The 12,553-nt window shown below is 27.3% G+C and overlaps 1 protein-coding gene across 1 annotated transcript; it reads left to right on the top strand.

Moving 5' to 3' along the window:
- Positions 1-510: 510 nt before the first annotated feature.
- Positions 511-11,570, top strand: LOC100167838 (multidrug resistance-associated protein 4). Its single transcript, XM_001943021.5, has 26 exons — positions 511-699; positions 788-871; positions 2,379-2,489; positions 2,570-2,704; positions 4,319-4,529; positions 5,324-5,546; positions 5,653-5,809; positions 5,880-6,018; positions 6,500-6,610; positions 6,703-6,987; positions 7,213-7,377; positions 7,434-7,555; positions 7,624-7,721; positions 7,775-7,860; positions 7,946-8,325; positions 8,412-8,695; positions 8,782-8,861; positions 8,930-9,080; positions 9,173-9,279; positions 9,359-9,482; positions 9,554-9,724; positions 9,804-9,931; positions 9,989-10,234; positions 10,347-10,519; positions 10,590-10,830; positions 10,923-11,570. The coding sequence occupies exons 1-26, from the start codon at positions 692-694 to the stop codon at positions 10,950-10,952; spliced, it is 4,050 nt and encodes a 1,349-aa protein (XP_001943056.2). The 5' UTR covers positions 511-691; the 3' UTR covers positions 10,953-11,570.
- Positions 11,571-12,553: the final 983 nt, after the last annotated feature.

Raw genomic sequence — 12,553 nt, forward strand, 5'->3', positions numbered from 1 at the left:
AAGAAAATTAAAAGCAAAAACTCTGACTCCCACTGAGTGATTATCAAACATCTAAAAAACAAATATTTAGAATATTTCGCACTTACAAGTTATAATTTTCAAGAAAAGCGATCATATCGTGTCGTTATATACAATCGTGCTTTCTTTTTCGTATTTGATTAGATACCATCTTTAAAAAAAAATTATTAATATAATATGTATCTAGTTTCAAACAGTTTTTTTAACATAAAACAATTTGAGATTTTATTAAAATATATTAATTAATAGTAACAATAGGCTTTTAAGTAGGTATATAGGATACTTAACAATTCCAAAAATCAAATTTTTGAATAAATGAATAACTAAAGGAAAATTAGTAATGAGGCAAGAATAATTTGTTTGTACAAAAACAGCCTCTATTATTATTATATTACTCTGAATGATGAAAACCTAATGATTAGATACCTACATACTTCAAAAAACACTGCAGGTTATAAGTGGTGGAAAATATCAGTGGGTCTGTGAGTTATACTTTTAGTTACCTACTTGACAATTGGCGTGTATTGCAAACGAAATATTTTTATTTTTTTTTAATACCTTTTCAAGGAATACAATATAATAATAATAAATATTAGTTTCACATGATTATTAAATAAGAGAAGGTAATCATCAGAAATCATAATACGAATTACACAACCATACTATATACATTATGTACAAGTAAGTTATCAAATGTATTCAAATATTATATCTGTATTAAGTATTAAGTAATAAACTTAATTTGTATTTATTTGTTGTATTATTTAAGAGAAATACCGAAGGCAGATAGTAAAGTCGAACGACCTCAAAACCCAAGATATAATGCAAATATCTTTGAAATCATCACATATAGGTAAATAAATTAAAATATTATAGGAACTTAGTTGACGTATTTTGGTCATTAAAATATGTTAAAAATACAGAATTACAGATACCAATGCTAAAAACAAAATTTAATGTTATGTGATGCCGATTAAATAAAATTAGACATTACTAAATTATATTATATCTGTTACGATGACAAGTAGACATTGTTCGTCCATCCGACCCCTACAATACTAATATACATTATCATATGACCTATACACTAGTTAACGATAGTGTGAGCTAAAATCACTTAAAAACCTAGAATATGTCAAATTCTCATTGAAACTAAATTTGTTATGGGTTAACATTGGCGTAAATAGGTGGGGGCTTGGGGGACTTAGTCCCCACACATTTCTGCCAAGTCCCCCAGTTCAAAAGTCAGTAATTAGTACTGAGCATATATAATTTTTATAAAATATTATTTGAGGGGCTTTAGTCACCCCAAAATTATTTGTCTATTTGAGTCTATGTGCGTTAATATTCAATTTTGTGAATATCAGACGCTTATAAAAATATTTATGGAATTACGGCCACCTTTATTTTTTAATTCCAGAAAAAACAACTTAAGATGAACCGTGTGTTAAATTTTCAAATCATATATAATAATACCTCTTAAAAATTGTATGAGTTTTTAATAATTAAAATAATCTTATGTGAAAGATCCCGCTTTTGCTTGTTTTTTAATTTTACTCGTACGTAGGTTAAATTATAATCTTTAAAATTTAAAAATGTTTGGTATCAAACTATACCGGTATAATAAATTGTCAATTAGGTACTAAATGAGTATAGATAGTACCAATATACTTAGCGATGATTAATCCCGTTAAATACGTTTTTTAAGATTAGATTATATAAATATACAAATGAGCTAGTCGAGTATCCAAAAACTTTTTTTAGATAAAATGTACGTGTACATAGTTACTATAAGTTTTGAAGTTGTAACGGGAAATACTGATTAGACAGAGAGTAACTATTAGAAAATATAGGTATAGTGGTATAGTATAACGACTATTTTTATATGTTTGGTTTCCTGATATCTGTTGCTTCGTGTTTATGTTTGTACACAATTCTAATTACGAGACACTAAACATTCCAAAAGTAATCGTAATTCAAAATTTGGTCATAAATGTAAATTATGTTAATAGGTTAACGATTGCTTGTATATAGCTATATCACATAATATAATATTATATAATATTTATTTTATTTATTACATTCATAGGCAATAGGCATTTCGTTGTTCTAACCTACCAACTAATTAAATAATGATATAATGTTTTAAAGTTATATTTATAATAATGTCATTGTACGCATACCTATTGTAGTGGTCCATTAAACTAGCTACTTTTATTTTTTAAATCAATAAAAGTGATTTTGAAATAAAGCTATAATATACTTCCCTAGTTTGAATTATTTATAGGTACAAATTTAAAAAAAAATAAAATGTATTTATGATTTTATGGAATTTTAAAATTATTATATAATTTATTTAGCTGGATGTCAAACCTATTAAAAATAGGACGGCATAGGGATTTAAAAGAAACAGATTTGTATACGACATTAGACGATCACATATCATCATCATTAGGCGATCAATTAGAAAAGTAAATCATCTATAATTTATAATACCATAGTATTTCTTATTACTTTGAAGTAAATTAGAATTTGTTTTCCACATATTTAGGACATGGAGATCGGAGTTAAACAATGCACGTGTAGCGAATCGAAAACCGACATTGTTGAGAGCTTTGATCCGAATGTTTGGTGCCGAATATATGTTTCTAGGAATCGTAATTTGCATACTAGAAATAATTTTCAAGTAAGATTAAAGACTTATAGATTAAACTAACTAAACTAATTATGACATTGATAATCTGCATTGATAAACATGATTTCTAGATACAAATGTAGCATCTCACATTCTCATGTTTGGTAGAGACACGTATTGATTTGGTGCTTTAATTTATTATATTACAAACAATTCTACATATTTTAATTAGGTATCATAATATTCTGAGCAATGTTATCTGAATTTATAATAATATTTAAAATCATCTCAGGCGCAGGTTTCCAAAATGCGGAACCCTGTGCAAAATAATATAAAATAATATTTTGTTGAATTATACCTACTTAAATTATAATATTACATAAGTAATACATTTATGAAATGTTGTAAAATTTAGATTGCACTGTGGATATATTAGATTTTATGCTTAAATGCTGTAAACCCTTCAAGTGAAAAACTCGGTACCTATAATTAGGTCTTACGTTGTTTATTCTCTTCAATGTGTATTGTAAATTTTAAATATTGTTAAAAAATTGTTTAGATTTTTTGAATTTTTAGAAATATAAAATAATATTTTAAATAAAGGTCAGGTTACACATATTATAACCGTACCAATACGAATGTCACAGAACTATTATTTAAACTGTAGTTGCATTATTTACAGTGGCTTACGAGTATAACTTAATTTATTATTACTATCATTATTATTATTATTATAACTGTTTGGTGTCCTCTAGGCAATGCATAATGAATATACAAAAATAATATTACTAAAAAAAAAAATTGCTACTTCCAACACAGAAATGGATACCTAAAAATATAAATTATTAGATGCAGTTATAACTATTAGTTACATAGGTATTGAAATGTATATATACTCTACAACTGTGTTAACTTATCATCTTATACAGTTATACACTTGTATACTTATGTATTATATTATAATTTATAAGTATAACCGCACACATTAAATTCAATATTACATATAACTATCATGTATCACTGTATCTAATATCAATAAGTACATTTATTATATATAGATAGTACATTTTTTAAGTTATTGGGATAAAATATCCAAGGTATGAATATCCAGGGGTAAAATAACTAAAGTATAATTATTTTCCTTACGAAAAATTTGTAATTTTGGATATACGCCCTTTGCGACTTAGGCCGACGATATGCAAAATAAAAAAATTAAAAAATGTAATCAACTTTGTTATAATGTAAGAAAATAAATAAAGTAAATTGAAATAAAAGAAGGGGTGATCCGGTGTACTAAATCTAATATTCTAGGACGCAATCCAGAATCTCCCAAAAAATAAAATTAATTTACTAAGATTCGTGTCCGACAGAGTTAATCAATATTGGTAATATACTAATGTGGAATTTTTATGCTAGTAGTTAATTTGTATTATTATAATTAATAAGCAAAACAATATGTGTTTGGAATATCTTTCGATCACTAACGCTTTTGAAATTCACATTTGCCAAATTATTAAAACTATTTAGGTTTATATGACCGTATTAATGTTGGGTGAGCATATTATTTATTTGTGAACAAAATGACTGATATAATATACTAATTTAAACCCAAAAATATTTGTTTATATTTTATTTTGTTAAGTACACCATTGTCCATTATTACAGAATATCTCAACCTATATTACTTGGTGAACTATTGGAATATTACAATCCCGATAATCCCAAATATTCTGATATAAGATATGCATATATATGCGCGTCTGGTTTATTAATCAGCTTATTTATAACAACGGTCATACACTATTCAACAGAACAGGAATTCTTGAACCATGCGATGAAGACGCGAGTTGCATGTTCTTCTATAATTTACAGAAAAGTAAGTCTAGAATATTCTTTGAAGATAATATTATTCTATGAAGCCAGCAATTGCTTGCCATCGTAACGTGGATAGCGGTTTAAATGATATATTTTTGATTGATAATTTTCAAAATTTTCGGTAAGTTTTTTTGAACTTGCTGGAAGTTACCTCTATCCTCCTCCAACTAGTGGTCCGATCATCACTAAACATGACCAATATTTTCAATAAATACCAATTTTAGAATTTGAAAAATTGTTAGTACCACATGTGAAAGCTTTTTTGTAAGCGTTTGAATTTCAAAAGCTGCTTCAATCAGTTTTTTTTTATGAAAAATAAAGATTTTAGTTATTTAGGTACTTAATTGTTTTTTGTTGAAACCAAAAATATTAAACTTAGAGAGGGAAAACTCAAACTCTACCTTAGTAGGTACTGAACGAAGCCAAATTCTAGGGTGGCTACTGGATGGAGGGACTAAAAATTAGTTTCAGTACTGGTCTACTATGTGTTTTACCGATATGCGAATTTACTATACTCAATATTTTAGACTTCTATTATGAGAAAATTATGTTCGTTTAAGTTATGTCTGATATTAATTCGGTATTACTAATTAAGTGTAGTGCCACATTCATACTATACTAGGAAATTTTACTTGAGATTAAACGAGGACTGCGGCTATTTTTGAGGTCAGTATTAATTTATTTTACAATGTTGGAGAGTGTCCCCCATACGAAGGGGTTAGCTGAACTTCACAAGTATGCAATTATTATGGGAGTCAAAAATCAAAAAAATGTTATGTTATTGTTTTTACCCAGGCATTATTTCTAAGTACTAAAGCTCTTGATGAAACCACTATTGGCCAAATGATAAATTTGATATCGAATGACGTAAATCAATTTGACCGGGCCTTACCAAAATTACATTATTTATGGATTGGACCACTGCAAACTATAGTGGTTACATATTTATTGTGGCAAGAAATTGGCGTGTCATCATTAATTGGAATAGCTACCTTTTTTTTTTTTATTCCGTTACAAGGTTTGTTAATTATCATGTTAACTATAAATTATTTGAAATCGGTGACTTGAATAAATTTATTAACAAGCATTTGGAATAAATAGTGTATTACTTGTTTCATTTTCAGGTTGGATGGGGAAAAAAATGGCTTATATCCATTTAAAGACGGCTAAGAAGACCGATGAGAGAATATGTTTAATGAATGAAATCATTTTGGGAATACAAGTGATCAAAATGTATACGTGGGAAAAACCTTTTAGTAAACTAATAGAATATTTGAGAAAGTATGTTAACCAATAGTGTTATAAGTTAAAATTATAACATAATAATGCCATTATACATTATACATTATAGAATGGAAGTTAAACAAATTAAAGGATCGATATTTATTGGATTTATTTCTTTATCTTTCAAAGTATTTCAAACAAGATTTCAATTATTTGTCAGTATCATATTGTATATCTTACTTGGAAATCACATATCTGTGCGCAAAGTAAATATACGGTTATCTCGTTAAGAGTCTTCTTACAAACGTACAACAAATTTGTCTTCAGCAGAACGAATTTTGAGTTTCTAATTCTTAATATTAATATTAATGATCATACATGAGAATAAAAACATTATACCCATCGGCATTCATTTGCGACTTTGCATGTTGGAATTTGTATGTATTTTAATTTTTAAGCGAATTAAATCGTTTTTGAATTATAATGTTTAACTTACCTACTCATAACTTGATTAAAATTTGAAATTTCATAAAAATAAACTATATTTGATTAATGCACAATATTTCATGTTATTTATATGCAATTTAATATTAAAGCTTTTAACAGAAATCTGGCTCTGTTGACACAAATTGAGTAGGCTGAACGTTTGAAAGATGAAGAAATGCAATAGGGTTAACAACATACTATACTAAAGTATGTGAAATTCAATTTATATTGAACTAATCTATATTTACAATTCCCTTATAGATTTATGTTCTTACATCAATATACAATATATTGCATTACTCAATGGCAGTACTGTTCTGTGTTGGTTTGTTACAAGTTGGTGAATTTATTGTATCCATAAAGCGCATCGAGGTATTTTACCCTAATATTTTTATATTTTTTTTTTCGAAATATAATTAATGTCCATTTAAAAAACAATATCAAACTAAATGTTTCTTGTTTAGAACTTTTTATTACTCGAGGAAAAAGATCAAATATCAAAATGTTATTCGAAATCTGACACATCAGTGGCAAATAATGTTATTAAATCACTTATTGTTGATGACAATATTACAAAAAACTCTAAGGATTTTGAAAATAATAAACTTGATGATGATTTTAGTATAGTTATTTTGAATGCTACTGCGAAATGGGTAGACGATCAAAATAGTAACACATTAGATAAAATAAACTTAACTGCAAGAACTGGCCGATTGCTTGCAATTGTTGGATCAGTAGGAGCTGGAAAGGTGAATAAATATAACAAATTGTATATTATTTTAGAAGTTCTCTAACTGTCTTTATCACAGAATGTTACGAGCAACAAATCAAAATACAGATTAATATAAAAATTAAACCAATTTATCATTCTGAAATATTTACACATAATGTCAAATGTAAATAGCAAAAAAACAGTTTGAGAACTTTGAATCTATTTTATAAGACATGATTCAAGATTATCACATTCCATACAGAGTTCATTAATACAAGCAATATTACGGGAGTTGCCTATATGCGGTGGTAGAATTTCTGTGCATGGCATTGTGTCTTATGCGCCTCAGGAACCATGGATATTTTCTGGGACTGTTCAACAAAATATTCTATTTGGATCACAAATGGACAATGAGCGTTTCCAAAAAGTAATGATTAACATTATATACTTACTTAAAGTTAAACTGTTATGATTTTTAAATAGATTATTGATTTATGTGCACTGAAAAGCGATCTTGAACAATTTCCACTTGGCGCTGAGACGATAGTGGGAGAAAGAGGAATAACCTTAAGTGGAGGACAAAGAGCTAGAATTAATTTAGCAAGGCAAATATAATCTAAATAATAAATTAACCATAATTTTCCATTTAATAATTTTAAATGTTTTACATCAGAGCGGTGTACAAACAAGCAGATATTTACTTACTGGATGATCCACTTTCAGCTGTTGATGTTAAAGTTGGCAAGCATTTATTTGAAAAATGCATTTTAGGTACACTTAAAAATGTTTAAATTGTCTAAAACTTATACGCTTATTGTTAATAGGTTACCTAAAAGAAAAAACACGTATTCTTATTACCCACCAAGTCCAATATTTATCTGATGTTGATCAAATTGTTCTAATGGATAATGTTAGTATAATGTTTGATCTCTGGATTAATATATGATACAATACTCTATCAATCTCAAAGCTATGTTTTATATTTTTATTTTTAGGGTAAAATAGTAACTGAAGGGTCTTATAACAATCTAAAAGCCTCTAGTTTTGAATTTGCAAATTTACTTGGATCTTCAAAAGTTACTGATATTGAAAATGAAATTGATACTAATAATAAAAAAAACAATAAAGCTGATTCGCGCTTGATATCATCTCTGCATGGATCCAACAACAGCATTATATCGTCTAAATATAAAAATCAAATAAATGATGTCCAATCTTCAAAACCTAATAAAATATCATCCATTCAGTCATCCAAAAACATATTTAGGTCATACATTTTGGCTGGTGGAAGTACACCTAACATTTTGTTTTGTATTTTTATGTACATTTTTACTCAAGTACTAACTACCAGTGGAGATTTTTGGCTTAGCATTTGGTACTATTTATTCGACTTCTCACAAACTATTAATCAATGGAAAATCAATATGAAGTATTTATGTGTATTGTATATACTATTTTTAGGGTAAATCACGAAGTATACGAGTATCATAAATTACTAAATACATCTTACAGCAATAATACGTCAGTGTCTCGTGATTCAAATAGTGCATCATTGTTGTTATCTAATTTCCAGCGACATTATGTTATGATTTATGTCATATTAATGGTTTCTCTGATAGTAACAGCTATCATCAGGTCTGCTGTATTTGTCAATATTACTACGAAAGCTTCAATCTATCTACACAATCAAATGTTCAATTCCATTATAAGAACCGCCATGTTTTTTTTCAATACCAATTCTACAGGTATTATTTTTTTCCAATTAGGTACCTATGTGATATAAATATTATTGCATAAACTGTTATAGATAATAATATGTTGTTTTATACAGGACAGATATTGAACCGTTTTTCTAAAGACATGGGCGCCGTAGACAAAATATTACCAAATGTTTTTATGGATTTTATTCAAGTTACTATTTTTATTATTTTTAAATATAAAATATGTTTTGCATTAATTAATTTATTTATTTTTAATAGATTGTTTTTTTTATTTTGGGAACTGTATTTATCGTTGCATTAACTAATATCTATCTTTTGATACCGACATTTATCATGGGTATAATCATTTACAAACTCAGATACTTACATTTCAATACATCTAAAAGTGTCAGCAGGTTAGAAGGAGAAAGTAAGTGACATATTTAATTTTGTAAATAAACGTATACCTATGATTTATTTTATTTTCAATTAAAAAAAATTATTATTTATAACTATAAACAGCACGAAGTCCTGTATTAGCTCATATGAATGCATCATTGCAAGGTTTAACAACAATTAGAGCATTTAGGGCAGAGGATACTTTGTCTAGAGAATTTGATAAACATCAAGTAAGTTAAAATTGTTATTATACGATGCTAATAAAACTGTTATTTTAATGGTTTATATATTTTTTATTATAACATTTAGGATTTACATACCTCTGCATCATATTTGTGTACGTGTTTTAATCAAGGATTCGGATTCTGGTTGGATATAATTTGTTTAATTTATTTATGTATTGTAATATCCAGCTTTTTAGTAGTAGACAACGGTAAGTTAAGGACTAAGATACATCACAGTCAATTATTACCATGTTATTTAAAGAGATTTATTTTAATATAGATGTCTATGGTGGAAGTGTTGGTATAGCCCTTACACAAGTTATGGCATTACTCTGTAGGATTCAATGGGCAGTAAAACAATCCACAGCTTTAGAAAACCTAATGGTACCAGTTGAGAGAATATTACAGTACACACATTTACAACAAGAAGATACTCTTCACTCTACTACTGGTAAAATTTGATAATTATTATTATTTTACTTATTAATTTTATGTGTACTAAGAATGTATGTTATTATTTTATTTTCTAGTAAAAAGGCGGCCAAAAGGGTGGCCTTATGCTGGAAAAATTGTTTTTAAAGACTTTAATTTACGTTACAGTTCAGATTCACCATGTGTATTGAAAGATATAAATATTCAAATTCAGACAATGGAAAAAGTAAGTGACTGAGTGTAGTTTTAAACGATTCATAACGATTGTTTTACGTTTATATAGGTGGGTATTGTTGGTAGGACCGGTGCAGGTAAATCGTCCTTTATCGGAGCATTGTTTAGATTAGCTTTGAATGAAGGTAAAATCATCATTGACGGTGTAGATATACACGAATTGGAACTCAAAGACATCAGATCCAAGTTGTCCATTATTCCTCAAGAACCAGTATTGTTTTCTGGGACAATGCGAAAAAATTTAGATCCATTTGACGAATACCCAGATCATGCTCTTTGGAATGCTCTAGATGAAGTATATTTCTTAACTAATTTCACTTAAAAAACGAAATATCAATGTTATCTTTAACTGACTGAAAAACGTTTTAAGAATTCATAATAACATAGTAACTTATATATTATTATAGGTAGAACTCAAAGACTTTGTAGAAGATTTGCCAGACGGTCTCAACTCGAAAATGTCCGCGAGTGGTTCAAATTTCAGTGTTGGTCAAAGGCAATTAGTTTGTTTGGCTAGAGCAATAGTACAAAAAAATAAGATCCTGATATTAGACGAGGCCACCGCCAATGTCGATCCAATGTAATAAAAGTGTTGAAAACTGCAATTTCTTTTGAAATCCAAAAATATTTAATCACTAATTTTTTTACAGGACTGATAAGTTGATTCAAAATACAATTAGAAATAAATTTAGGTTTTGCACAGTACTAACAATTGCTCACCGTCTAAATACTATTATGGACTCCGATAAAGTATTAGTTATGGATTTTGGAAAAATAATTGAATTTGATCATCCATATAGTTTGTTAAAAAACACCGATGGATTTTTCTACAAAATGGTAGAAGAGACGGGAAAGGATACTGCTTACTTTTTACATAGTGTGGCATCTGAGGTATCAAAAAATCCATATTTTCTTATTTCAACAGTATAAAATAAGTGATAGTTTATAATTTAAATCTCAATACTTACCATATTTTTTTTTAGAGTTTTAACAAAAGTCCGGACTCTAGTTGATGAAGAAATGTGAGCAATTCAATTATTGAAAAAGTTGTTTAAGTAATATAGTCATCGTTTCTCATTATTGAATGTATCGTTATACAACAATTACATTTTTGTGTCATTCGTTGTATATTTGTCAGCTTTCTCTAGTTTAAACAGCTAATCAAAATAAACAAATAATAATTATTATTATTTGACGTACATGGTCCACTATAAAAATATTATAAATAGCCTAATATTATACAGTATATATTTAATGTTTTTTTGCATATTTTACTTTTTTTCTTGGTTACTATCATGCTATAATCTGGTTTTTACAATTATTTGTTGTACAAAGTTTATTTTAATTGCTATACTTCGTTTACATGTATGAATTAGTTTATTTACTCGACTAAATACGAATTGTCATAAAAACAAATTACGGCTCATGGTTAAAGATTTGCTATATAGTAATACAAACGTAAATAACATATTATATTGCCAATCGTCATACAGAAATTATGTAGGAACAAATAAAACTAGCTATAGGAAGTAGAATATAATATCAATGTTTTAATTAAATAATTATACTGTCAGTTATTTACTTGAAATCGGCGTGCGTGTATCGACTTATACTAATAATTTATTGTAACCAAAATAATATTTTTTTGAAATATAGGTATTCACAAGAAATACAATATAATAAGACTCTTAAATATTAGTTTTGTTGGTTAACATGATTATTATCTAAATATTAATCACAAACCATAATCGAATTAAACAACTGAACTATATACCTACATTATGGACAGGTAAGTTATCAAATTATAATATATTCGAATATATGAGATCATTATTTAGTATTTACTAATAACTTATAAGTAATAATCAACTCAAATTTCTTTGTTTTATTATTTTAGAGAGGGGTTCTCCGAATTGATATATCTGATCACTTCCCTACAACGAGTCAATTCCTCTCAATAATAACTTATACTCTACAAATGATGCATTTAAACGCATAGATTACAAACTACTAAACGATAGGATAAGAGACTAAAAGTGGAAAACTGTCCTTCATAAAAAAAATATAAATATGGCTTTTAACTTATTCTACGATAAATTATTTTATATAATTAATGTGTGCACAATTAGTAAAACAATCGTATCAAAAATAAAAGACTTAAAGAGTGGATAACTACAGGGCTTTTATATTCTTCAAGTCTCAAAAATAAACTTTCCCTTAAATCTAAAAAAAATCATCTTAATAATAATCTACTTAGTATTACTACAAAAAATACAGGAACAATTTTAATTCAATTATTAGATTAGCTATCGCCGACCCTTCCACCCAATCAGCTTTCCCATTCCATCACCGCCGCGAACCCGTTATCATATTTTCGTTAACATAATCTATAAAATATGTATTCGTTCGTTTTGTTTACCGAAATTATTTCTAAAAAATTATATTTTTAAATATTTTTTATCCTTATAATTTTTTAAGTTTTTTAATTTTTTGAATGACAACATTAGGTTTTAATTTTATATTCCAAAGCAGAATATTTTTCTTAGTATTTTGATACATGAAAATCGAATTATACGGGTGAGTAGTTTATGAGTTATAAATATTCAAAGTTTAG

This window comes from Acyrthosiphon pisum, chromosome A2 (genome assembly GCF_005508785.2).
Source record: "Acyrthosiphon pisum isolate AL4f chromosome A2, pea_aphid_22Mar2018_4r6ur, whole genome shotgun sequence".
NCBI classification, from domain to species: domain Eukaryota; kingdom Metazoa; phylum Arthropoda; class Insecta; order Hemiptera; family Aphididae; genus Acyrthosiphon; species Acyrthosiphon pisum.